Source organism: Erithacus rubecula (assembly GCF_903797595.1).
Source record: "Erithacus rubecula genome assembly, chromosome: 15".
Classification (NCBI taxonomy): Eukaryota; Metazoa; Chordata; class Aves; order Passeriformes; family Muscicapidae; genus Erithacus; species Erithacus rubecula.
This window is the reverse complement of record NC_136667.1, coordinates 18,278,217-18,305,595: the sequence shown is the minus strand read 5'-3', so window position 1 is coordinate 18,305,595 and position 27,379 is coordinate 18,278,217. Positions and strand designations below refer to the sequence as shown.

Sequence of the window (27,379 nt, the reverse complement as noted above, 5' to 3'; positions counted from 1 at the left end):
AGTTCAGAATTCACCAGAAGCATTTATTTGGTATAATAAATGGTATTAAATAATTTTTATTTATTATATTTGGCAGCAGAATTAGGTTTCTTTGGCCACAATTCACTGCTCTCATCAGAGAGAGGGAGGGGTTGAGGAGTAGCTGAGCCTGAGCCCTGTGGGAGCCTGGCCTCAAGCTGAGGGAGGGTAGGATAGAAAGATTTAGGATAGAGAGAAGAGATTTGGGATGGAATTCCTCCCTGGGAGGGTGCCCAAAGCAGCTCCTGGAAGCTTGGAGGCCACCTTGGAGCAGCCTGGGCTAGTGAGATGTGTCCCTGCCCACGGGAGGAGACTGGAACAAGCTGAGCTTTGAGATCCCTTCCAACCCAACTCATTCCACAATCCCAGAGTGAACACAACAACAACTCCAAGCTTCTCCCTCCCCAGAGCCACCAGAGCTGCTGAGAATGGAGGAGGGACACTGAGGATCCCTGGGGGAGGGTGGGATCAGGCCAGCCTGAGCACCTCCTGCACCATCCTCCCCACTCCATCGTGGATTTGGTGGATGGGGGCGTTGCACATGAAGGCGCTGGTGCTCACCAGGAGGTTCCTGTGGTCCACATGCACCTGGCTCACCTGGCTGTTGATGTGCCTGCAGCCCAGCTCCTTCATGGCCTCGGCTGTCTTGGCATAAGGCCACCTGCAAGGGAGCAGGGAGTGAAAACCTGCACTGGGGAACATCCTACACACTGTGCTGGGGGATGGGAGGAGGGGAAATTTCGTGGTCACTGCACTAAACCTGCTCAGTTGGAGCCAAATCTTGTCCTGCTCCAGGGGTTTCTCCAGCAGGAAAACTGGGAGTTCTGAACTTTCTGAGCTTTCTGGCTCTGATCTCCAAAAAACACTGCTTTTGATCTGAGACTTTGGAAAAACCTTCCAAATCTCAGTGATGGAGTTAAAATCACTGGTGTGTAGTTTGAATAGAATATTTGAATAGAAGTGTTTAATATCACATGGTGAAGGGTTTGGAATTTGAGGTTTTAAAATATAGTCATGGGACAAAATGGAAGTTCTGGGACATCTTTTTCTTCCTTCTTACTCCTTCTTCTTGGTTTTAGGTAATATTTTTTAGTTAGATAAAAAGTGCCACACTGCAGGTCACAGGGGTTTAGTCATTGAGTCAAAAGTATAAATAATATATATATTAGTTTTTAATTAGATAGTCTTTAAAAGACCTTGCAACTAGCAAGATCCAGCTCAATTTTGTCATTTTTAGCTTGTTAAATAAAAGTGCTGAAGAACTCACTGTGCTATGGATAAGAATTAATAAACAACTGAGTCTGAACACAAAAATCTCTCTTGTACTCCAATCCCCACTCTAACTAAAAGCAGAAGAAAAAAAAAAAAAGATAACCACTGATAGAAAACCTCCTGTTCAAATGAGTTAAAAACCTGAAGTAAAGCCAAATTGAGACCTGAAGTTCCATTATTTCCAATAATTTAAAAGAATAAATTACATGTTAATTAAATTAAAAGAAAGTGTCTTATTCAAAGCTGTCAGAGTTGTGGAAACAAGTCACAAAATTGCAAACAGATCTGGTGTTCCACCATTCCTTCTGCTGTGCTGAGAAATGATAAAATCAATCCTCCAGACTTTTGGCTTTCCCCTGCTCATCCCCAAAGTTGCTAAAGGCAGCAGAGCTGAGTTCACACATTTTTCCTAATGAGAAATAACATCCAGCTCCTTGTGAGACCCCCACCCCCTGGGCAGGCTGCTGGGGACTTTGGGAGGACTTTGGGGTGTGACTGTGTTGGGTTGATGTAGCCAGAAATGTGGATTCTGTCCCATCTGTTGCAGCCAGCTGAGGCAGTGACCCTGATCTCCTGGCACATATTCTCTGCTAATGGGCCATCTTTAAACCAGCTGGGCAATCATCTTTATCTTCCCACAGCCCATCCTCCCTCCAGGAGATATCTCCTGTTCATGGCCACTGAGTCCCAGGGCATGACTGATAAAATTCCATCATCCCACTGGGAGATGCTCCAGCCAGGGCAGGAGCCAAGCCTTTCCTACCCAGAGAAAAACTGAGATTTTGGACACCAAGGCACCTTCTTTCCACTGGATTCCAGAGGAAAACCAGACCTTTCTACATCATCCCTGCACCTTCAGAGGAAACTGCACCTTCTGCAGGAGCACTGCTCCAGCTGAGCCACATCTGCCACTGCAGGAGGATGCAGCCACCATGGAATGGGACTGCTGCCACCACCCTGAGTGACTGACGGGTGTCAGCTTGGATTCTGACTCTGGCAGGGTTGGGATTGTTCTTTGTAATACTGTATTTCTATTTTAATTTTCCTAGTGAAGAACTGTTATTGCTATTCCCATATCTCTGCTCCTTAATTTCAAAATTATAAGAATGTGGAGAGATAGTGTTTACATTCTCCATTTCAAGAGGCTCCTGCCTTTCTTAGCACACACCTGTCCTTCAAACCAGGACACAGTCCCCAACCCTTGTCACTCACTGCTCACACTCCGTGTCGTGTCCCACGGTGACCTCACAGCCTGGGAAGATTTTGGCTGCCAGCACTGGGGAGATGCAGCAGAGCCCGATGGGTTTGTGGGCAGCATGGAAAGCTCTCAGCACCTCCTCCACCTCTTTAGAGATGCTGCAGTTCTTGCCCTGGGTAGCCCAGGTGCTCAGATTTTTTGCCACCCCAAAGCCACCTGAGGAAAGAGAAGCAGTTTAGGATGGAGATTATACCCAGGGCAGGATTTTTTATATAACCAGGGCAGGATTTTTTTATTAACCAGGGCAGGATTTTTGCCAGGTGGGTTGGATGCTTGACAGAATTGTCCAGAATAAAATAATTAAATTTTTCTCTCTTTTCAAGCCCTGCTCCAGCCTGTCCCTCTCCATCCCACGACTCTTCCATCATTCCAGACCTATGGAATTATGGACGCCACACAATCCCACCTGGAATGATGAGGGCATCCAGCTCCTTGACGTCCAGCGTGGCCAGGTCCTTAATGTTGCCTCTGGCTATTCTGGCACTTTCCACCAGGACATTTCGCTGCTCTGGCGTTGGCTGCCCCTTCACATGGTCCACCACGTGCATCTGGGGGATGTTGGGGGCATAAACCTCAGCCTGGAGAGAGGGGAAAGGGATTTTATCCTTCAGGAATGGTGGATAAATGTGGAAAAGGCACAGGCAGTGAGTGGGAATGGTGAGAAAAAAAAAAAAAAGGGGAAGGAGAAGGGATCCACATCCCAATAAATCCTTCTTGCTGGGGATTTGCTCACACACAGAGCTGCTGTCCTCTCCCCACCCACTATTTTCCCAAAGCCAGAGTGTTTTTCTGAAAAATGCTTCCCTTTCCTTTAGCACCTTCAAGCTCATGTGCAGAAACTGAGAGTGGAGGGTGCTGAACAGATTTTGGAACTGTACCACCTGTGCAGTTCTGGGTCCCACAATTTAAGAAGGATTTAAGGAACACCAAGGTGTCCCTAAGAGGGCAGGGCTGGAAGGAATATCCTGTGAGGAGCAGCTGGGGACTTTGGAATTATCCAGGGGGGTAACAAGGAGAAGCTTCTCCTCCCTCCCAACTGCAGTATTCCATTCTGTGCTGTTCTGTTCTAAGGAGGGATTGGGATGATGCCCGATATTCCTCCACTAGAGGCCCCTGGCGATCCAGGGATGAGGGAGGGATGGCTCCGATCCTGCCGGGCTGGGATGTGGCAGCAGGGAAGCGACTGCAGCAGCTCCAGGAGAGGAAAAGGCAAAATTACAGTGGAGAAAACATCTGGCCAAGTCTCATCCAGACACGGAGGGGCTCTCCCGACTTCTAGAGCAGCTGAACCTCAAGTTTAACCCCTGCATGTTCTCCCATCCCTGGCAGTGTCCCAGACCAGGTTGGACAGGGCTGGGAGCAGCCTGGGACAATGGAATGGATGAGCTTTAAAATCCTTCCCAACCCAAACCGTTCTGGGATTCTCTGATTCTATTTTTACTTCTACTTTTGGAATGTTATAAAAAATGAATTTCAAACAGCCCAAACTGTCTTTTAAACAGAAATAGCAGGGGAGAAAAGAGGGACACAGTGGAAAAGAGGATGTGCAAGCCAAAAGCGAAGAGAGAAGGCATTTGGGAAGGAAGTAATTCAGGGGAGAGGTAATTCACGGGAGAAAGCATTCGGGAAAGTCTTTTGGAGAGTTTGGATATTCTGGATGCAGAGCCCATCCCTCTGTAGAGCACAGCTGGGCAGGGAATTTTCCACACCATCCCCAGCACTCCAGGCACCGCTGGTTGGGTTTTGGGGAGTTCATCTTAGGAACAAGAGGGGAGAGAACGAGGAGCAGAGCCGGGAGAAAGAGCCGGGAGACGACACCGGGAAAAGGAGAGGGGCAGGATCCCGGGACAAGGAACCACGACAGGATCCCGGTACGGGATCCTGGGACAAGGAGCTGGGGCAGGACAACGGGAAAAGATAGGGGGCAGCATCCGGGACAGGATCCTGGGAAAAGGAGCAGGGGCAGCATTCCGGGAAAAGGAGTCGGGACAAGGAGGCAGGACAAGGATCCCGGGACAAGGAGCCAGGACAAGGAGTCGGGGCAGCATCCTGGGACAAGGATCCCGGACAGGACACGGGGACAAGATCCCGGGAAAAGGAGCCAGGACAGGATCCCGGGACAATGAGCGAAGGGCAGGATCCAGGGACAAGGAACCGGGAGCAGGATTCCGGGACAAGTAGCTGGGATAGGACACGGGGACAATGAAACCAGGAGCAGGATGCCGGGACATGATCCCTGGATAGGATCCCTGGACAGCATCCCGGGACAAGGATACTGGGCAGGACACTGGGACAAGGATCCCGGGGCAAGGAACCAGGACAGCATCCCGGGACAAGGCGCCGCTGCCTCCTCTTACCTGAGCCCCGTCGCGGCTCAGCTGCACCAGCACGGCCGAAGCCTCGTGGATCTCGCTGCCATCGAACACCCCGCAGCCGGCCAGCACCACGGCCACCCTCTTTGCCATTGTCCCCAGAGCCCCGCTCCTCTCTGAGCCCCGCTCGCTGCCCGCAGCCCTTTATAGCATCCTCCGCCCCCAGGAGCAGGTGGGGCCGGGAGGGCTGGGCTGGCTTTTTTGGGTTTTTTTTCTCACTGGCGAGGAGGTTTTATTTCCAGTTCCACAGGCAGGGCATGTAAATATTATTTGTTTCCTCAACTGGCTGCTCCCTTACAGATCTCCTTCCCAGCACTGCTGTCTGCAGAGCTGACGTGCCCTGCTCAACAGAGCAGCTGTGTTTTTCCTCCTCTGCTGTTGATTTTCCATTCTAGCTCAGGCTGAAGCACCAAAACCTTTGCAGAGGGGATGGTACTAAACGGATCCAGGATTTCAGGCAGTGCATTCCCCTCTGTGCCCAGTTATTTGAACCCTGCACTGCACAGGCTGCTTCAGATTTTAACTCCAGCATTCCTGAATGTTCCTTCCCTCAGATCCCACCACAGGAGTGGATATTTCACACTTTGCTGCAGTTGTTTGATGGCTTTTGCACCCTGAGTTCAGAAGTTGATGGAGTTATAAAGTTTAAGGGACCACACAACCCCTGGCCCTGTACCCCAACAATCCCACCCTGTCTTGACAGCATTGCCCAAACACTTTTTGATCTCTGCAATAATGGGATTTTTTTACCATTTCTCCATTTATTTAATTCCAGGGAAGTGGCACTGGGGCTCTGCAGGAGCTCCTGGCAGCCAGATTTGATGTCTGGAGCTCATCCCTCCCTCCCTGGCTCTGAGATGATCCTGTACCTCTCCACTCCAGCCCTGCCCTGGTGAAATAACTGTGCCCAGTGGGGGCTGAGAGAACAAAAACCTCCCAGAGCATGGCTGCAGGCTGTTTTTCAGGGGTTATTTATAAGACATGTTCCTTGGGGCTTTGTCATTTTTGGGAGAGACGTGAAGCACATCCTGCGGGTAATGAACTCGTGGCTTGGCAGGGAGCTCAGGCAGGGCAGGCTCACTCCTGCTGTTGCTTGGGACTTCATTTATGGCCCAGAACAGGAATTAAATCAAGATATGTATAAAAAACCCACCCAAAATATTTCCCCTGCTGTTTGATTTGCTATCTAAGGAATCCCAGCTATGGTTTAGAGGTATTTTATTTCACCTTGCATGAAAAAACAGCCAAGTGGTGTTGCAACCTGAACAGGTAATTTCTCCTTCCTGCAGCTGTTTTGGGAGCAGCCCCCTCAGCCATGGAACAAAGTAGCCAGAGGCTGAGGATTTCCTCACCCTGCCTGCTGCAAACCACATCAGTTACCCCTGCCTGCTGTAAACTGGCTGGGCTGGTTCCCCTTACTGGGATAATTGGTGCAACTGGACCAGCCAGGCTTGTTTCCTCCCCCTGCAAAAACATTTCAGCCCTAAGGATGTCTCTGCAGTGAGGAGATGAGTGATAAATGTGATAAATGACATTTCTCAGCTGGGTTATTCCAGCCTGGGTGCCCTTGGCTGTACACATTTATTGTGGGCTCTGGTTTTAACAAGTTTTCATCTGCATTAATGTTCCAGTGAGGAGGGGTGGGGAGGGACCCTTTTCCTGCAGGGTGAGCATAGTCAGAGATCCCAGGAGAGTTTGGGATGCTGCTGGATCCATCATCAGGGTGAACACAGTCAGAAATTCCAGGAGAGTTTGGGATGCAGCTGGATCCATCATCAGGGTGAACTCAGTCAGAAATTCCAGGAGAGTTTGGGAACAGTGATGGGGATGCAGCTGAATCCATTGTCAGGGTGAACACAGAGATCCCAGAAAAGTTTGGGAGCAGTGATGGGGATGCAGCTGAATCCATTGTCAGAGTGAACACAGTCAGAGATCCCAGAAAAGTCTGGGAGGCAGCTGGATCCATCATCAGGATGAACAGAATCAAAAATTCCAGGAAAGTTTGGGAGCAGTGATGGGGATGCAGCTAGATCCATTGTCAGTGTGAACAGAGATCCCATGAAATTTTGAGATGTTGCTGGGTCCATCATGCTCCAGCTGGCTCAGGGGGCAGGAGGGGCAGGAGGGGCAGCAGGGGCAGGCTGCCCTGGCAGAACCTGATGCTCTGGGGTTGTTTTGGGTGCTCTCACAGCTGCTTGGATGATCCCACAGCCAGTGCAGCTCCCAGCCCCATCCCCAGCAGCTTTCCTGTGCTCCAGGCTGCTGTGGAACAGGATTTGTGAATTTTGGGTCACAGGGCAGGAAGGGGCTCTGCAGAGCCATCCCTGGGCAGTATCAGTGCAGAGTTCTGCACCTCTGCTCTTGTGGGCTTGGCTCTAACTGGAGCTGAGTCCCTCAGGGCAGCAGTCCCTACCCTGCTCCATCCCCACAAACAGCCCAGCACCCACAGAATGGGTCTCTGACAATTCCCACCCCACCCGTGGCTCAGTGTCCCCTGCTCCCTGCAGCCCCCTCCATCCACAGCCACCTTTATTCCTTGACCATTCCCCATGGGGAGCAGCAGGGACCCCCAGGTCCTTCCTCCCCCTTTGGGACACAACCCTGGCAGTGCTGGACTCTCACTCCTGAGCTGGGAAGCCAGCAAGGCTCCCCTGGGCTGGAGTGACAGAGGGACACAAGTGACCTTTAAGGGAATGGCACTGAGTGTGCCCTGGGTTTGCCCAGCTCAGGGGGGCTGGTGCCAGGCATTCAGAGCTGTGACAGGGACAAACAGCAGGCCCCTGGACAGTGTGAGGAGAAACAAGTGGTCCCCAAGGAGCTGCTGGGCTTGCACAGGGCTTGTTTGCTCCATCCAGGTGGATGCTTGCAAAAACTTTCATTTTAACCACTCTCATTTCCTCACTGGTAGGAACAAAAAAAGCCAGCAAGGGCAATAAACCCTCAGCCTTATTTTCCAAGTGTCTTTTCGAACAAGGGTTAATCAACAGCAAAATTAAGAGGCCCCTGGAGGGAGCTACCAACAACCCAGGCTGACTCACAGCCCCAAATTTACCGCAGCCAGAACTTCATTTGCATTTCCTCCCGCATACAGCGAGAGGAGCAGGAACAGAAGAGGTTTGTAGGGAAAAGGGGGTGGAGAGCAGGGAGGAAGGTTGGCTTTGGTTATAAAGAGCATGGGAGGGAGCGGAGGCAGCAGCGCAGCGCCCGGCGCAGGGATGGGCGGCGGGGATGAGTCGCTGCATTCCTGCATCGCGCTCCTGGCCATTGCCGCAGGTAGGCACCGCTCCGGGCACGGGCATCGCCACTGGGAACGGCTTCCCCCTTTTTCCGAGGGGGCTAAAGAACGCTGTTTGTCCGCGGGAGAAGCTTTGCAGTCCGGAGATCCCGGCGCCCGCTTCGGCCGCCAGCAAAATATTTGTGTTGGCTTCCCCCAAAGCTGGCCTGGAGTTTTGTGCTGGTTCCACGCTGGGTGGGAAGAGAATCCAAACTTTTTTTTTTTTCGTAGTCACTGTAGTAAATCATCTCGGTTTGGATTCATCTCATCCCCTTTCCTTTCCCAGCCCTTCTCCCCTCAGCTCTGTTTTCTGTGCTCTCTCCCTTTCACTCTCTCCCTCTCTGAGTTGCCTCTTCCCGGATTTTTTTGGGCTGGTTTTCCATCAGCACGAGGCTGGAGGGATCAGCTGCAGGGGGTGTGTGTGTGCCTGCCTTTTGCATCACTGGAACTGTGTATTTTTACCTTTAGCTGGCAGTTTTCAGACTCTTCCATACATTCCCAGGATGGTTTGGTTGGAAGGGACATTAAAGAGGATGCAGCTCCATCCCCTGCCATGGGCAGGGCCACGTTCCACTATCCCAGGGTGTTCCAAGCCCTGTTCAACCTATATTTTATGGGATGGGGCATCCACAACCTCTGGGCAACCTCAAATTATTCATTTCAATCTTTTCCAAACCAGGCACCTCAAAAGAAGTGAGACTTTGGGCTCAAACCAAGTCACACTCAGCTCTTTAGACTTTTCCACCTGCAGATCTCAAACTGCTGTTTTCCCTCTGTCCACCCTGCTCCTCTCAAGTTTTTTGGGATGTCTTTACAAGCCCTTTGTGCCTCTCCCCTCTGTGTCCCACAGGGTCTCTCCTGCTGGCTGTGCATTTCTACAGCTCCTCCCAAGCAGCCCCCCTGATCCCCAGCACGGCTCTGGGGGTCCTGCTGCTGCTCCTGTCACCTCTCCTGGCCTATGCAGGTAAGATCTGGCCCAAAACCTCCCTCCCACATCCAGGTGTGCTTTGCCAGCAGGATACAAACCTGGCTGCACCACCCATTCCTTCTGCCAGGGGTGTGTGTGGGATCCACAGAAGCTGTGGCTGCCCCTGGAAGTGTCCAAGGCCAGGCTGGACAAGGCTTGGAGTCATCTGGGATAGTGAAAAATGTGGGCTGGGATGAGTTTTGAGGTTTCTCTCAACCCAAACCATTCCATGGCTCTGTGTCAGCACAGCAAATTTTCCCTCTATAGGCAAGAAGAGAAATCAATGTTTGTTCTAAACCAGGATCTTGGGATTTAAACACACTGAACACACAATTTCTCTCCCAGGATTTGCTTTGAGCATCCATGGGTTGAAATGTCCATTTGTAAATGCCAAGAGACAGTGACTGTACTCATCTGAGAGGGAACAATCACTGCCTGCAACAAAACCCACACTTTCTGGAGTGAATCTTGAATTATTTATTCTTTGTAACTCATAGCAATGAGAAGAGGAAATCACAGAATCACAGAACTGTTCAGGTTGGGAAAAAACCTCAAAGATTGTCAAGTCCAACCATCAACCAGCACTGCCACCATGGCCACCACTAAGCCATGTCCCCAAATGCCACATCCACGTGTGTTTTGAACACTTACAGGGGTGGGCGCTCACCCAGTGCCCTGGGCAGCTGGACAACGTTTTCCATGAGAAACTTTCCTTGATACTCAATCTAAACCTCCCCTGGCACGAGTTGAAGCCATTTCCTCTCATCCTGTCTGCTGTTCCCTGGGAGAAGAGCCCAACCCTTCACCATAATCTCATTCCAGGTTGTCATAGAGCGTGATAAACCCCCCTGAGCCTTCTTTTCTTCAAGATAAATGTCACTATGTATGGGTTACAGAGAGGTGAAAGGACACAGTAACATGGCATATCTTGCATGGTGCAAGAAAGAGCAATTTACTGAAGGAAGCCTTTGCTTTAAATAAGACTCTTTTTGCACAACAAAATACAGACAGTTCGTCGATCAGAGAAGGACATTGCCTCTCATCCTGTCTGTTGTCCAGTGGGAGAAGAGCCCAGCCCTTCACCATAATCTCATTCCAGGTAGTTGTAGAGTGTGATAAACCCCCCTGAGCCTTCTTTTCTCCAGAATAAATCCATCCCCAGGCAGGACCCATGCTGCCCCTTGCTCCACAGCACTGTCTAAACCCACATTTGTTCTCTCTCTGTCCCAGGGATCCGGAGAAGCCCCAGGAGCTGCCTGCTGGTGCCCCTGTGCCTGTCCCTGTCGTGTTTCTGGAGTGGCTACGGGCTGATCCTGGTGCTGGCCGGGCGGGGAGTGCTGCCCGCGCCGGGGGACGCCGGCCATGCCCTGCTGCCCGGCCTGGCCACCTTCACCCTGACCCTACTGCTGCTGGCCCTGCTGGCCCTGCTCTCTGCACAGCCCTTCCTGGCCCTGCTGGCTGCTGCCATGGCCCTGGCCACTGGCCACGAGGTTGCCCTGTGCTGCAGCTCCTCGCTGGGCCCCTCGGCCGTGGCTTGTGGCCACCTCCTTGTCTGCTTGCTCGGGGGCTACTTTGCTCTGGGGAGGATGCTTTACTTCCTCACCAAGGGGAGATTTGCCCTCCCTGGCACAGATCTGGCTGAGAGGAAAGCCCAGGAGCAGGGCTGGGCCAGCGCTGGCAATCCCTTTGTAGCCCCAGGGCTGCTCCTGAACGTGCTGTCAGCCAGTGTTTTCTGCTGCAGGTTCCTGGGAGTCACCCACAAGCTTTTCCTGGGCCATGTGCCCTGGCTGTGGGCAGCTGGCACCTTCCAGCTGGGCATCTGTGTGCTGTCCTACCGAGCAATGGACGTTCTCATGGCCACAGCCTTTGGCTTCACTTCCATCCTCAAATTTGCTGGGGGCTACAGCCTCCTGTACCCCACCTGGCAGCCAGGGGAGCCAGCCTTCCCCACCCCAGTCCTGGTGGTTTTCTCTGTTCTTTTTGCTGTCCTGGCTCTTTTTCTCTCCCTCCAGAGCCCCGTGGATGGCCTGTACCTGCTGGTTTTTGTTGCCTACTGCATTGCCTTGGCTTGCAGCCCGAAGGGTTTTTTTGCAGCTGGCCCCCAAGGCGTGGCCGTGGCCATTTTCGTGGCCTCAGCCTCGCTGGCTCTGATTCACCTGTACAACCTGAGGGCAAAGGCCAAGATCCCCACAGGGAAGGGGGCTGTGAGAGCCCTCCTTGCTCGCAGCAGCCTCCTGAAGCTCCGTGAGGGGCCTGACCTCCACTCCCCCTACCTGGGCTACTCCAAATATGCCGACGCAGAAATCCTCACCTACGCCTGCAGCATCCTGGCTTCTTTTGCTCTGACAGCCACAGGAGACCCCCAGGCTCCTCTTGCCACCGTGGCCATCCCGTGGGTGCTGGTGGCTGGTGGCATCCTCCACCTTCTGGGTGGCTCTGTGGCTTTTGCCCGGGGTAAGACCCTGGAGAGCAGTGCCTTCATCCTCTACGCTGTCATGTGGATCATCTGGGGCCTGGCAAGGTTTGCTGGCCTCCAGGGCACTTCCAGAACCTTCCACGCAGCCCTGGGCATCGTTGCCTTCATGCTCTTCAACAGCTTCGTAGTTTTCTGCTCGCTCTTCCTCAGCACAGCCTGGTTTTTCTACTCCCTCACCTTCATGCTGGTGGCTGGCAGCTTCCTGCTGGATGCTATCCATGCTCTTCCCGCTGGATATGACCTGGCTGCCAGCCTCATCTTTGGGCTGGTCAGCTTTTACTGCTTCCTGGCTGCCCTGGCCAGCAGCACCTTGGAGGGGCTGTGCTTGCCCATGGGGAAGCCCGTGGTGCAGCTGGGTGGGGTCGGGGCAGGAGCCAGCAGGTGCCTTCACCTGCCCGCCAGGAAAGCATCCTCAGTCAAGAGGATTGCAGGTAAGGGTTAGAAACAGAGCAGAATGTGGGGAGGGAGGGGAAATTCTGGGAGGTTCTGTAGCAGAATGCTGTTAAAGGGGCATTATCCCAATCAGAGAATCACAGAGTGGGATAGGATCTCAAAGCCCGTTTTGTTCCATGGGGACACCTTCCACCCTGTCCAACCTGGATGATGTGGGAACCTGGATGATGTGCTGATGTTTTGGTGAAGTTTTGTTCTTAAGCCATCAGAGTTGTGGAAAGAGTTTTGATCCCCACTTTGCCAAAAAAAAAAAAAAAAAAAAAAAAAAAGATGTGGCCAAGCTGGAGAGGATCCAGAGAAAGGCCACAAATATGATCCAAAACCTGGGAAGCTCCCAAGTGAGGAAAGGCTGAGAGAGCTGAGCTTGTTCAACCTTGCGGAACTGACATTTGGGGGAGATCTTCTCACCATGTTTGGTATTTGAGGGAGGGGTAGAAAGGAGAAGGAAACTCCCTTTTAATGAGGAAACATGGAAAGGAGCAGGGATTACCTGAACAGGTTATTCCTGGTGAGAATATCAGAATTCCTGGGCCAAGTCACAGGTGTCATGAGCTGAGTGGAGCAGTGAATCCTCTGCTGAGTCTCCTGCATCATTTCCCTGTGTCCTTATCCAGCCTGAGCATCCTCCAAGCTGGGGCTACCCCCAAAACTCTGCACAGAGAAACTAGAGCCAGTGTTTGGTCCTTGTTATCTCCACTCTGGGCCAGAGCTACCCTGAAAATCAGAAATCCCCTTGGAGGAGAGCTGGGAAAACCCACTGCTAGAAATGGGAAAAAAAAGAGAGGAGGAAAGGGAAAGGGAAAGGGAAAGGGAAAGGGAAAGGGAAAGGGAAAGGGAAAGGGAAAGGGAAAGGGAAAGGGAAGGAAAGGGAAAGGGAAAGGGAAAGGGAAAGGGAAAGGGAAAGGGAAAGGGAAAGGGAAAGGGAAAGGGAAAGGGAAAGGGAAAGGGAAAGGGAAAGGGAAAGGGAAGGAAAGGGAAAGGGAAGGGAAAGAAGGAAAGAGGACAGGAAAAGGAAAGGAAAGGAACGGAAGGAGGAAACCGAAAGGAAAAAGGAAGAAAGGAAAGGAAAGGAACAGGAAAAGGAAAGGAAAGAAAGGAATTAAAAGGGAAAAGGAAAGAAAGGAAAGGAAAGGAAAGGAAGGAAAGGAAAGAAAGGAAATGGAAAGGAAAGGAAAGGAAAGGAAAAGGGAAGGAAAGGAAAGGAAAAGAGGAGCACATCCAGTGGGCAGCTCTGCCAAGGGAATGACACCCCTGTCACCTTCCCTGTGGTCCTGCCAACAGATATCCTGAGGAATGGTGGCAACTGTGGCATCCCACACGGACACTGGGTATGTGCTGGTGGCTGCCTCAGCCGGCCTGACGCTGTGGCAGAAAGCTCACAGGTGAGTCCTGGCACCTGGGCTGGGCTCAGGCAACCCTTTCCAGCAACTCAGAGCTTGGCTGCTGAGAGCAAGAGCAGCTCAGCCTCAGTGGGAACAGCGAGGTGGGGACAAGATCCAGGTGAGGGAAGGTGGGAATTGAGCTGGAGTTGTGTCCTGGGACACTAGAGGCTGATGGAGCTGGGTAACCTGGACACCACCAAAACCAAAACCAGAGGCAGATTGGGCAGGGAATTGTTGTTCTTTTTTGGAGGTAAATGTTGTCACAACAAAACCCCTCTGGTGACATCCAGAGCCCTTCATATAACTCCTCACAAGGAGTGTGCAGGGAGTTTGATTGGGGTTTTTTGTATATTGTGTGTTTTCAGGGGGTTTGAGTTGATGATTTACTAATATTACTTGTATGACAGTTTTTTTTTTTTGGGGGGGGGGCGTTCCTTGGTAGGGGCAGAGGTTTTTTATTTCCATTTATTTTGGAATGACACTAATTTGTAAAGTGTCTATTTTTATATATCTTGCGTAACGATTTGGTGTTTTTGTGTTTTATGTAGACTTTGGGTAACATTTTTTATATGTTTAAATTAAAATAATATGTTTAAATTAAATTTATATGTTTAAATTAAAATGAGTTTTGCTGCTATTATTTTTGTGGGGTTGTTTTGTTGAGGAGTTGTGAGGAGCCCTTCATATTGGTGGGGTTTCCTCAGAATTTGGGCCATTGGAACCTTTACCCATCAGTACACAAAAAATTAAAGCCTTGATTTGAAAATAGGCATTCCTGATTGGGAGCAGCCATTAAAGTCCCTTCCCAGTCCTACTTTTACTCCAGACTGGTGACCTAGGGCAGAGCCTGCACACTTCTCTTAGCTCTAGACCTCACCAACACTTTCCTTTCCTTGGAATTAAATCCTTGTCTTGCTTCCAGCCTCATTTTTTCCTCCCTCTTTTCCAGGTCCAAGCGCCAGGCTCAGGATCGCCCCATGTCCCTTTGGATTTCCAGCCTGAAGCAGCTGGAACCTGCCAAGCATTTGTTCACTCCCCTCCTCTGGGACTTCATGGAGGCTGCCTGGCCATCTCCCATCAGCTTGGTCATTCCCAGAGGTGAGGAAATGCTGCTCATCCCGAGCTCTCTGGAGAGATTTGGGTTTGGAATTCCCAAAACCACGGAACCCCTGCAGCACCGCGTGGAGATATTCGTGTCACAGTCACTGTGTTTGGGCCGGGTAAATCTCTGAGTGTGGCTCTGCTTGGTGCAGGTGAGTGGGTGGATTTCCTGGGAATGAAGGATTCTGCTAAATACGTTGGGACCCCTCAGAGCGTGGCCATCCGCATCCCTGACTGCTCTGTCACCACACACCTCATCGACCTGGTGAGTCTCAGCACCTGAGCCCTCCTCTGGGAGGGGCTGGGGCCTGCAGGTAGCTGGGAGGGGTTTTGTTGCAGCAAAGAGAGGGAAAGGAGCAACCACCAGGTCAGGAAATCAAGAGAATGCCCTTGACAGGCAGAATTCAATTTCCAGCTATGCTGGTTTGAAAGCAAAACCCGTGAGAGACTCCAAGTCAGAAATACAATTTAATAGGAAAAAAAAAAAAAATACATGCAATAGTACAAAAGAAAAACCACTGACAGAGTCAGAATAAAACCTGACACCCTGCTGGTTGGGGTGGTTGTAGCAGTCCAGATGCAGTGCTCTTGTTGAAGCAGTGATCCTGTAGCCCTTGTCCTCTGGAATCCAGTGGAAAAGGCTGCTCTGGTGTTCCAAATCTCAGTTTTTATCTGGGTAGGAAAGGCTTGGCTCCTCCCCTGGCTGGAGCACCTCCCAGTGGGATGATGGAATTTTATCAGTCATGCACTGGGACTCAATGGCCATGAACAGGAGATATCTCCTGGAGGGAGGATGGGCTGTGGGAAGATAAAGATGATTGCCCCAGCTGGTTTAAAGATGGCCCATTAATAGGAGATATCCCATACAGAGATAAGGATCACTGCTCTACCTGATTTTTAAGAGATGGTGATAAAACACACACTTTTGGGCACATCTTTACATTGTAACCTAGGACACATTTGGAAACACGGACTTCTGTGAGGCCAGAATAACTTCAGAAGGGGCAGAAAGTGGCCGCAGGAACCTTCAAGTGATCACCACAGGTGATACCCTGAGTGTTGTAGGTCTGGGCAAATGCTAATGCTGGAAAGCAAGATCTCATTTCATGGCCACCATCACCAGACCCAAATTTGCCAGCGCTGGTGACCCAAACACAGTTTGGTGGTATTGTAGTTGCCTGCAAAGAAGGTTCCTCACCTGGGCGAGCCACACTGAGCTCTCTTCAGGGTCACAGGTGAAGTTCAGAGCTCGAGCCACCTGTTTGAGCTCAAAAGTCCTGCTCAGTGCTTTGATTGCTGATTTTGTGTCTCCAGGTTGGCCCCATTGTGGTCACATCAGCCAACCCAACGGGAGAGGCTGACACGACCCACCACAACCAAGTGTATGCCAAGCTAGGAGACAAGGTAACCAAGAGATGTGGGCATGGAAAAATGCAGCCCCCTTTGCTTCCACAAGGAAAATGACTAGATGGTATCAGGAATCTGGGAAAGCCTCTAATTAAAAAAATCTCATGGGTGCTCCTCATATTGCTGTCAAAGAAAATCTTAAAACACAGATCTTGGTGTGAAACCAAAACTCCTCTGCTGTAGTTATGGTTTGGCAATGTGAGTTGGTTTATATTCCAATATGGGATGATGGGAGCAACAAAAAATTCCTTTTTCCTCACAAGCAATCAAATCCTGATACCTGGATGCGCCAGGTGTGGCATTGGGCTGTGAGATTTCAAGGATTCCCATCTAAGCCTGGTCTAAAACTGGTGCTGAGCTCCAAAATATTCCTGGCTTTTAGAGGTTTCATGGAAGTGCCATGGTTGTGGCCTTTCAATGGTTCTGGAGGGAGATCAGGAAAGGTTCTTCCCTCACCCAGAGGGTGCTGGCACTGCCCAGGCTCCCCAGGGAATGGGCACAGCCACGAGGCTGCCAGAGCTCCAGGAGAGTTTGGAAGGGTGGAATTGTTGGGGTCCCTTTGCAGGGCCAGGGGTTGGATTGATGGTGCCTGTGGATCCTTCCAACTCAGGATAATTCCATCATTCTAAGATTTCACTGCTGAATTCTGAGGGTTTTACATTTTGTGTCATCACGGCACAGCTTTAAACAAGAGGTGGCACAAATCTCCCACCTCTAACTCCTCAAAAATCAAAACTTCATGTTTTCTTTGTGAATGGGACTCATCCAGAGCTCCTCATCTGCTGCAAACCTGCCTGTGCTGTGCTGCTGCTGCACCCCACTGAGCTCTGCCTGTCCTTGCTTTGGGGTTCATTCACCCCAAATCTGGCTCTGGTGTCACTGCAGTGGGGCAGGAAGGAGCAGCACTGCCTTTGATGAGAATTATTTGCTGTTGAGAGGGAAAACTCTCCCATTCCAAGGAGAATTTGGTGCAAAAATCTGCTGTTTCCAGGTGGATGCAGTTCTTTGTGGTGGGCCTTCTCCAGAGAACATTGCCTCCACTGTGGTGGACTGCACCAAGATCGACACTGGGAACATTGGGTTCTTCAGAGTGGGCATCATCCCCAAGTCTCAGGTGAAATTCAGCTGGGTTTCATTTCCATTCCCTCTCTCCACTGAGTGAGTTTCAAGCTGGAGCTTCCTAATTCACTGAGGAGACAAAGATTGCATGAGGAGTTATCCCAGGCTGGGGTGAGGGACATGAGCAGAGGTCCATGCTTCTGTGCTGATCCTGCTCTGGAGCACCTCTGTGGGGCTGGGGAATGGGCAATTCCCCAAAAAATGGGGCTGATTCATCCATGGAAAGGGCTCTGAGATCCTCCTCCATGGAGCAGGCTCTCCACATTTACCCATCCCAGAGACCTCTGAGCACAGAAATTATTTGTGCCATCCCCAAACCGAGCCAGACACCTGAAAGAGAAGATCTTGGGAAGGTCTGCCCATGGGGGAACCTTTAAAAGTCACTTCCAACCCATTATTTTATTATTTCAACATCTGGAGAAGAAATTAATGCTCTCCCCTAATTCCTAAGCTGTGTTACTCATTCCAGGTGCTGCAGATCCTGGAGCAGGTGCAGAAGAAACACCAGGTGGTCCCTACCAGTGCCACCTGCCCCACAAAAGGCTGGGAAGAGCTGCAGGCTCGTGGCCACACTGTGCACAACGGGGTGGGCAGAGCTGCCCCAGGGGAGCCGGGGTTGGACCCTGATTCCGAGCACCTCACCCGCGTCTGATCCTGCGGCGCTGCGCTCGCCACGGCTGGAACACAACCTGGGAAATGAGGGAAACACCTTTTCAGCCAAACTGGGAAGTGGGAGAGGCTGCCCAGCTGCAGGGGGGACTCGTCTGCCTTTCTATGGACACTGCAAACCACAGGAAAATTTTCCCTCTAGAGATGATGCCAGCACTCCCTGGAGATCAGTCATGACCAAAGTCGGAGTCCCAAAGCTCCATCACTGCCACTGGGAGGGAATTCTTTGAATTTGGGATTTGGATTTGGGGCATGGGGTGAGGAGAATTGTGGTGGGGGAAAAAAAAACACTTCGTGAAACTTGAATTACACAGAATGATTTAGGAGGGGAAAGACCTTTCCAATCCTTGAGTCCCCAGCACTCCCAAGGTTGTGTCCCCGTGTCCCCAAGTGCCACACCACATGGGAAGGGAGGAGGGGAGATGAGTCCAGGCGCTTTGCTGGTGGATCCAATGGATTTGTCAAAGCCAGGGCTCGGAGCTGGGGGTGTCTCCTGCTGTGTTTTCCTCACAATCACCCACTGACCCCACCTGGGAGGTGTTTCCTCTGTTTCCTTCCTCAACACTCCAAAGAAATGCCAGACCTGAGGTGTGAGGTGCCACTCCTGCATTTCACACTCAGTCTGAAATCTCCACCTGGATGACCCCAATATTTTACACCCTTCAAGGTGCTGGAGCTTTAACAAAGACCCTCCCTTGCCACGTTAGGGATTTCAGGACCCCAATCTCCACATGTTGGAGGATGCCTGGAGCTGGTCTCTCCTTGCAGCCCAACCCTTCCCATCTCATGGCACGTTTCCTGCAGAGTGCAAATTCCATAGGATCAGAGGAAGGAATTCCAGCCATTCCAGGCAATCATTTGTCTTCTCCAGGGGCCCAGCTTCTCTGCAAACTCCTGAAATAGAGGGAAGGAACTGGAGATGGGCTCACCCATGACTTACTTGCATCACTGGACATGGTAGGATGGCTCCTGGAGGGGAGCAATGGGAGGATCTGAACTTTTCAGGAAGGACAGGCAGTGTGGAGTGGTGGCTGCTGGCCAGGAGGAGTTGGGAAGGACCAAAAAACCTTTCAAACCTCTCAAACCCTCTTGAGGAATTTTCCTTGGCAAACATTGCAGTTATGGCTCGTCCCAGCTCCAAAAACTGCTGATCTTATTCTTACCTGACTCAGGTGCAAGGTGCTGATCAAGCTCCAGCTGAAACCAATCTGTTGCTCGTTGATTTCACCTGGAATTTAAAGATAAAAGTGGTGCAGCCAGAGGAGCTCTGGCAAAAATAAGATTTCCTCAACTTGTCCTCACAGAGCTGGCTCTCTCTCCTTCTTTCTTCCTGCAGAGAAAATTACAGAGAATTCAGTGTGTTCAACAATTTTGCTGTTCTCCTTCCTCTATCTTCTTGGAGTTTATTAAAACTGGTTTTTAGAAAGCAAAAAAAAATATTTTCAATAAACAGATCTCACCCAGGGCTGTGCAGTCATGACAAAAACTTGATGGGGTTTTTGGTTTTTGGGGTTCCTGGCTGTGCAGGATCTGAGCAGGATCTGAGGAGGGAATCAAATTGTGACATTTCCAGGGTAGGGAAGAGGAAGAAGATAACTCCTCATAGCAGCTCCTGGTACCAGTTCAAAAACACCAGGGCTGAATTTCACCCCTTAATCACTGACAAAAATAACCAAAGCAACCAAAAAAAAAAAAAAAAACATAAACACCAAATTCTGAGGGAATGTGGTAAGAATTGGGAATTTAAAGAGGTGCTGGGACATCACAAAGGATTTTGTTGAGGGAAAACTGCCCCGTGCTGCAAATAATTACTTTTTACAAATTAAAAGTGGCTCAAAAAATTCTGTTCTTCCTTGATGCTTCATCTGGGTCCATTTCCCTCTTTGTCTCCATATTTTTTGTTTTTTATTCACAGAAAATGTTGGTTTCAGTCTCAGGACACTGGGGGAAGCATTTCTCACTTTGCTGGAGTGAGACAAGGAGAGGTTTCATTTCAGGCTTGATTTTACCCCACCCACAGCTCTCCCATGAACCAGCAAACTGAAAAGGAGCAGTTGAGAGAAAAAGGAGGTTTAAATGGGATCTTTCACATAAATCAAGGCAAAAAAAAAAAAAAAAAAAAAAAAAATTCTGCTTTTTCCACAGTTTCCCAGCATTTAGGGGGAAGCAGAACATTTTTGAAGAGAAGTGGAGAGAGGATAAAAGAGGCAAACTCAAAACATTTCAGTCAGAAAGGGCTGAGATGAACATTTGATTATTTGGGTTCATTTGCTGAAAAATCACAGATCAAATCTATTTTGGGCTATCAATGAGAGTCTTTTCATCACTAAAACTTGAGGTTATGGTCAAAAAAGGTGGTCCAGGAGTCCTCAAGGGAGTTTCTGTCCTTCTCAAGGGGAAGGAACTGCTCCATCCCTGAGTTCTGGGTAAGAGGGACAGAAAGGGATGTGAGGACCTCAGACCTCCACCCCAGGAGGAGGAAAACCAGAAGAGACTCCTCTGAAACCAATTTGGGTTTGCATTGTCAATGTCTGGGAGATCTTTAGACCTGAAAGGTCACCCTGGGAGACAAAACAAGCTCATGAATGGGTCTCTTTGTGAACCAGCCAACCCTGCAATCCCACTGGGGCTGGAAACAACCCGGGAAGAAGGGCTGTCCCACCTTCCCTCTGCCCTTTGTGCAGTCTAGACACCCATGTCAATGGAAAAAAAAAGGTTTAAAAAGGGCACGTAAAAGGAGTGTGTTTGGCAGTGGCAGGAAAAAACCAGCTCACCCTTGAGAGCAGAGCCATGGGGACAGGAACTGAGTCAGTGCCACGGACGTGGCTCGGGGTGGGCAGAGCTCTGCCCACGGGAAGGGCGGCTTCCCAACCACGGCTGGGGGCCAAACCAGCAGTGTAATGGCTGAATCCTGTTCCTGAGAAAGTTCTGTAATGGTTAAAGTTGTATGTTTCTATCCTGTTCCTAAAAAAGGTTCTATAATGGTTAAAGTTGTATGTTTCTATCTTGTTCCTAAAAAAAGTTCTATAACGGTTAAAATTGTATGTTTCTATAAATGTTCCTAGTTATCTGTAATGTTAATAGTAATTAAGTTCTTAGCCTCACCCCGTTTTGCCCCCCAGTTCTTACCTCATACCCCCTTTCCTTTTTTGTCAGGTTGTTCTGTCGTTGCGTCCCTAAAATGGCACCTGTGACGTCAGTGGAGCGTATGCAAATAAAGAGGGATGCAGGGAATGCTGGGACTCCATTAAGAGCTAAAACCCCTAAGATAATGAGCCCAAATAACATCTGAAACTGGACACAGCACTCCACAGTCAGGCAAGATAAAGAAAAAGGCAATTCACCATCTAAAGCTGTTCCTTCCTGTTGCTGTGACCTCAATAGTACTTGATCTTCATGATCCCTCCCAAAGGAAAACAAAGTTTTTGGAGTCTTCCTATGGATTGGTGAGAACGGAAAGCTGAGTTCTGAAAGGACAAAACTGCTCTACTTTTTCTTCTCCAGGTCACTTTCAGGACCAGCAGTGGCGTGGCAGCCCTACGGATTCCCCTTCCTAGAGCTGGTTTTTAATAAAGATCATAAAAAAGGAGCAGCTCTCCTGTCCCATTTATTTCAAATAGAAACATTGGGATGGGTAGGAACGTCCCTTGGCCACCTGGAACCTACAGGAGTGTGGGCACTGCTGAAGGCCTGGGCACATTTCAGCCAAGCCGTTTTCTCAGGTTCTGAGTCTTTTTCTCAGACTGTGATAATTTCTCAGCTCCAGCCAGGATTTTTTTTTCCCCAGGCTGGAGACTTTTTTTTTGCTGTAAACACAAGAGAAAGAATCACAACAGAGATAAACATCTGCTGGATCCTTAGGAAAGGCAGGGAGAAGAGCTGTCTCGTTCTCTGTCCAATGAACTGTTTGTATTCTGTTTTTCACGAACTGTCTTATTTAAAGCCATGGCTTCCTTCAATAAATTACTGTTTCTTACACCTACCAAGACAGTGCCTTGTTGCTCCTTAACCCTTCATGCAGCAACACAGGAGTGCCTCTGGGGATGTGGGAATGGGTGATCTTGGGGATATTTTCCCATTGAAATCCTCAAGCCTGGCAGTTTGGAACTTTCTGTGCTTTCTGGCTCTGACCCCCAAAAGAACACTGCTTTGGACTTGAGGCCTTGGAAAAAGCTTCCAAATTTGAGTGATTGGAGTTACATTGCATTTTAGGCTATAGGAGTGGTGGAAAGGATAAAGCAACATTGCCCCTCGTGTAATGGAGAAGCAAAAGAGAGCTTTATTTCACATATATAGGGTAGTTCGTGCAAAATGAAATAGAAAAGACTCACTGGTCCAAGAAGGCAACAGCTCTTTGAAAATGTGCTTTCTACAAAATATCATGAGACTCACACGGCTCTCACACACCCTGCAGGTGTTTAACCATTGTTACAATTTCTTGTTCATGTGCAGCCTGAGAAACTCACCAAGGCTTCAAAGCTGCTTTTTCCCTGGTTCCCAGCAGTACCCAGCTACAGAGTTAGAATTGCTGGTGTGTAGTTAGAATAAAAAGTGTGGTGAATGGAACCCTTCACATGGTGAAGAGCTTAGAATTTAGAATTTTAGAATATAGTAATAGGTGTGGGACAAGATGGAGGTTCTTGGGCATTGTCTCCTCTTCCTTCTTCTTCTTCTTAGTTTGAATTTTTTTTTTTTTTTTTTTTTGTTAAATAAAAAGTGCTGCACTGCAGGTCACGGGTGTTTATTCATTGTTCGAAAGTATAAATAATAAAGATGTTAGCTTTTAATTGAACAGTTAGGCCTTGAAAGACCTTGTAACAAGCTAAATCCACCAACATTTTCTTGCTTTTAGCTTGTTAGCTAGAGGTGCTGTAGAACTCTCTGTACCATAGCTAAGAATTAATAAGTAACCAAGTCCAAACACAAAACATCGTCTCTCATACATTCAATCCCAACCTTAATTAAAAACAACAGCAACAACAACAACAACAACAACAACAACAAAACAACAAAACAACAAAAAAAACAAAAAAAAAAACCAAACCAAAACAAACCCCAAAAAATCCCACTAATATTTTCCAACCTTATTGATTCTAGAGTTTTATGATTCTCCTTTTGGGTTCTTTTTCCTAAAGAATCAAAGTCTGCCTGTGGCTTGGGATGGGGTATGGGAAGGAAATAAATAAAAAATAAAGTCCTGCTTGGTTGTGTCAAGCCCAGCCCCTGAACTGGCCAGGCTGAGGGCACAGCTCCTGAAAACAAGGCCCACAGTGGGTTCAGGTCACACTTACCCCATTGCATTCTTCCCTTTCCCAGCAACAGCCTGGGGTTATTCCTGCAAAATCACCGGATAATCAGCTCCATCAGCAGCAGAGGAAAACCATCACTCAAAACCCCGGGCAAGGTTTTCAGCTGCTCCAAAAAATAGATGGGATTTAACCCCTGAGAGGGGCTGGGCTGTGGTGCCCAGCTGGTCCAGAACCATCCTGGAGCCCCCACATCCCTGCCAGAGGTGACACTGGATTAGAGATGGCTGGGTGACAGCAACTGGGCCCTGAACCAAAGCAGAAAACAACTGAGAAATCCCAGAATCCCAGACTCTTTGGGGTTGGAAAGAACCTCAAAACTCATCCCATTCCACCCCAGACTCTTTGGGGATGGGAAGGACCTCAAATCTCATCCCATTCCAAAGTACACTTTCCACTGTCCTAGGTTGCTCCAAGCCCTGTCCAACCATGATTTAGATTCTTGGTGCTCCTGTGGAACAGCAGCAGAGAATTTATCACCCTAGGGAATAGATGGATTAGGTACAAAATCTTGGAGGAAAAACAGCTTGCTGGAAATCGAGTTTCTAGAGACTTTATTAAATCCAGCTGTGACTCCATCATGTTTTTCCTTTCTGATTTGACGATTTCCATCCCCTCTTTCTGCAGGGCACAGCCAGATGGGGCTGAGGGAGAAGAGGGTCTGTAGGAGCTGCATCCTTGGGCAGACTCTGGTGGGTTTATGGGGTCACAGGATTCCCCTGCTCCATTCCATGGGTGCTGTCACCTCTCAGTGCCAGGGGAAAACAGATCAGTCAGGGGAGGGGGGTGTGTGGGGCTGGATGGGGAAGTCTGCCCTGAACATCCAGTTCAGCAGCTCCAATAAATACCTGGGGTGAAAATCTCACGTTAAAAGGTCAGCACTGCCAGTTCTTGTGAGACCTTTCCATTCCTTCCTGGAAAACACACAGAGATCTCACTCGTGTTGTTATCTCAATCTAGATAGCGAAGCCCAGGAATTCCAGCAAATGCTTCTGCTCTGGCCATGATGGAGGTCAGGGTTGGGACAGCTGTCCCGAGAGAGGTTCATCTGTCCCAGCAGCTGTGAACAGAGTCACTGAGGTCCCCCCAAATCTCTGAGGAGCCTCAAGTGCTGCAGAAGATCTTTGACCATATCTGTGCCTTGGCTCTGTGCAGTTCTCATAGCCCCATCCCAAATTTAGAGGCTCACCTGGCATTCCTTGCTCACCCAGCTGTTCACCTCATCACAGGAGATTCTCCACCCCATTTTTTATGTGACCCACCCAGCAGGAAGTAACGTGGGCTTTTCATGAGGTGTTTTTGTGCCATGAGGAGTTTCAGTAAATATCTAGCCCCAAATTCCTTCCCTGACACAGCACCAATTGCTGGAAGTGCTACAACCCCTTGCCCCTTTGACCTCCTGTGCATCACAGCTGGTTTCCACCCCAAAATTAACTGAAAAAATAATTTTTAATTATTAAAAAAATTAATTAAAATTAATGCTGAATTAATGTGGATCCAGGGGATCATTCCCACTGCTGTGGGTTCCAGCATGACCCTGTGCACTCAAAAACTCCATGTGCCCTCGTTTCCTTTCAGGAATTCTTTAGAACCCAGAGGGTGAGTGGGTATCAGCAGCACTGACCCCACCCCGACCACACTCACCTTATCTCCTCAAAATTCCCAAAAGTCCCCAAACCACCTCTGGCATCCTGTGCCTGCAGCTTTCCCTGCTGTCCCACACTGGTTATCAGATTCTACACGACCCAAGGGGTCCCACAGACCCCTCTCCCCCTCCTCCCCAACCCTACAATTGCTCCAGGCTCTCCTTTCCTTGCAAAACAAACCCACTCCTAACTGGCAGCACAGGATTCTCTTGTGGGAATGAGGAATGCCAAAAGAAGAGAGGGATAAGGAAGGAGCAGACATGGAAGCTCGCTGTTGTTTCGGGAGTGAATAAGAAACCAAGCCCAGATGGTTGGACTGATGATATTACCAACTCCCATGAGTCCATGAGTCCATGATTCCATGGTTCCATGAATCTATGATTCCATGATTCCATGATTCCACAATCCCACCAGTCCACAATTCTATAAGTCCATGTTTCCATGGATTCCATTATTCCACAGTTCCATGATTCCATTAGTCTATGATTTCATGATTCCATGATTCCATGGATTCTATTATTCCACAATTCCAGGATTCCATGGTTCTGTTATTCCATGATTCTACCAGTCCACAATTCCATGATTCCGTTAGTCCATGAGTCCATGATTCCATGATTCCACAATTCCACTATTCCATGATTCTGTTATTCCATGATTCCACCAGTCCACAATTCCATTATTCCATTAGTCCATGAGTCCATGATTCCATGGTTCCATGATCCCATAGTTCCATGTTTCCACAATTCCATAATTCCACAATTCCATTATTCTATGATTCCATGATTCCATTATTCCATGATTCCGTTAGTCCATGATTCCATGGTTCTATGTTTCCATGATTCCACAATTCCATTATTCTATGATTCCATGATTCCATGGATTCCATGCATTCCATGACTGCTGGGACATGGCATGCAGGAACAGCTGAGCTGGACTTTCCACAGATATTTAACATCCTGTTCTCCACCTCCCTTCCAAGGTCTTGCCCTCAAAGACATGAGATGTGAGTCCAGGGAAGGTGGAGGCCTCATCCAGGTCTCTGCATTGCTAAACTTTAATATGAAACAACAGCTTTGCTAAACTTTAATATGAAACAGCAGCTCTGCGGGGTTCATATTGAGCAGTGGAGCTGTCCCTGCCCATCAGACTGGGATGAAATGAGCTTTAATCCTCCCAACCCAAACCAGTCTGGAGTTCTGGGATTACTGGAATGGTTTTACACAGCAGTGTGTGGATCCTTTGAGGTTGCCTTGTCTGTGGTGCTGCAGATTTTGGGGATTTTGGAGCTTTCTGGATGTGCTTTGCCCAGAACAATTCCTCCTGCCCATTGAGGAAGTGAGTCCCAGCAGATCCCTGGTGGGAGTTGGTCGTGTGTGTGTCTTCACAAGTCGTTTTTGATTCCTACTCTGCACAAAATTAAGTTCAATTGATAAAGATCACCGAGCTGTGATCTAACTGCCACCAGGAAGATGCACTTTCCTGCCTGATAAAATTAACTGGCAAATAGAATTCTTTGATCAACCAGCTAAAAACCCCAAGAAGAAGGAAGGAATCAGGCATGGGCAGGGCAGAACCAAAACCAGAGCCTTGATGTGGGGCAGCTCTGGGCTGGGAGGACTTCCTTATTTTTAGATTAAATAATGAGTTGGTAAAAGCTGCCAGCAGAGAGTCCAGGCAGGAGGATGAGTTGGTTCTCTGTGCTGACACAGATGTGGAAATTTTTCTGGGAGGTTGAGCTGACCAAACCCTGCTTTCCTGAGAAAGGAGCCTCTCAGAGACATGGGAGCCCTGAGGGTGCCCAAAAATGCTGTCACCCCCAGGCCATTGGGGCCTTGGTGCCAGAACAGACCTGGCCATGGAGGGATGGATGGCCACCCCTCAATATTCCCTTCACAATCTCCTGGAGCACAGCTGGAATGTTCTGGAGCACAGCTGGAATGTTTTGGAGCACAGCTGGAATGTCCTGGAGCACAGCTGGAATGTCCTGCTCTGGCATTAGAACAATTTTAATTCCTTGACAATCTGATCCCTTAGTTTTGTACAAGCATTTCCCACCAGTGTTTCTTTTAATAAGTAATTAATAAAATAATATCCTGACACCTAAAGCCTCCTCTCCCTTCCCTGTCTCTCCTTCCTTTCCCTGCACACACCAGGGGCTGCTCCTCTCTGCTCCCCATCCCCGAAAATTATGTCACTGGAGCTCAGTGGAGCAAACACCAAAGTGAGAAAGGGGGTGGGAATTAGAATTAATAAAACCATCCACAGGAGAGACTTAGGAGCAAACATGTCAATGTCTGCATCCTTTACTCCTAACTCTGTTGGCACTGCTGCTTCCATTGGGAAATGAGCCTTTCCCTTTGGGATGAGCCTTCTCCAGGGTGCAGCAGGATGGAAAACACAACAAGAGGTGTCAAAAATCAGCAGCAGCTCTGCTGAAAGGCCTCTGTGTTTAGGGAGCCTGACTGAAGGAGCTGCAGGCTCCTGTTGTTGATCTAAGGGAGGAGTGTTTGTTTCCCTCTGGACTTGCAGAGGCTCTGGAGACCTGGGGAATTTACTTTGGAAGAATTGTGGCAATGTGACAATGGGGACCTTGCTCCAGGTCCCAGTTTTTTCGTGCTGGGTTTGTGTGTCAGAGTCCCAGCAGGGTGCTGCTCACTCC

At 49.3% G+C, this 27,379-nt stretch overlaps 2 protein-coding genes across 2 annotated transcripts; one reads left to right on the top strand and one right to left on the bottom strand.

The window, feature by feature from the left end:
• Positions 1-451: 451 nt before the first annotated feature.
• LOC306808505 (glutamine amidotransferase-like class 1 domain-containing protein 3, mitochondrial) lies at positions 452-5,014 on the bottom strand. The gene is made up of 4 exons (XM_079319149.1): positions 4,906-5,014; positions 2,955-3,126; positions 2,503-2,704; positions 452-679 (listed from the first exon to the last, which is right to left on the bottom strand). The coding sequence occupies exons 1-4, from the start codon at positions 5,011-5,013 to the stop codon at positions 487-489; spliced, it is 675 nt and encodes a 224-aa protein (XP_079175275.1). The 5' UTR covers position 5,014; the 3' UTR covers positions 452-486.
• A 3,052-nt stretch (positions 5,015-8,066) lies between these two features.
• On the top strand, positions 8,067-17,761 carry LOC306808607 (uncharacterized protein). The gene is made up of 10 exons (XM_079319319.1): positions 8,067-8,193; positions 9,045-9,158; positions 10,392-12,068; positions 13,372-13,418; positions 13,462-13,472; positions 14,422-14,570; positions 14,726-14,838; positions 15,888-15,977; positions 16,972-17,094; positions 17,569-17,761. Exons 1-10 carry the CDS (start codon positions 8,094-8,096, stop codon positions 17,749-17,751), a joined length of 2,607 nt encoding a protein of 868 aa, XP_079175445.1. The 5' UTR covers positions 8,067-8,093; the 3' UTR covers positions 17,752-17,761.
• The last annotated feature ends 9,618 nt before the right edge of the window (positions 17,762-27,379 follow it).

Coding starts and splice junctions, on each gene's coding strand:
- LOC306808505 (XM_079319149.1), bottom strand. CDS start 5,013: ATGGCAAAGAGGGTGGCCGTGGTGCTGGCCGGCTGCGGGGTGTTCGAT. Junction 2,705..2,954: donor GGATGCCCTCATCATTCCAG/GTGGGATTGTGT, acceptor CTCTTTCCTCAG/GTGGCTTTGGGGTGGCAAAA. Junction 680..2,502: donor CACGACACGGAGTGTGAGCA/GTGAGTGACAAG, acceptor GCTCCCTTGCAG/GTGGCCTTATGCCAAGACAG.
- LOC306808607 (XM_079319319.1), top strand. CDS start 8,094: ATGGGAGGGAGCGGAGGCAGCAGCGCAGCGCCCGGCGCAGGGATGGGC. Junction 14,571..14,725: donor CAGCTTGGTCATTCCCAGAG/GTGAGGAAATGC, acceptor TGCTTGGTGCAG/GTGAGTGGGTGGATTTCCTG. Junction 14,839..15,887: donor CCACACACCTCATCGACCTG/GTGAGTCTCAGC, acceptor TTGTGTCTCCAG/GTTGGCCCCATTGTGGTCAC.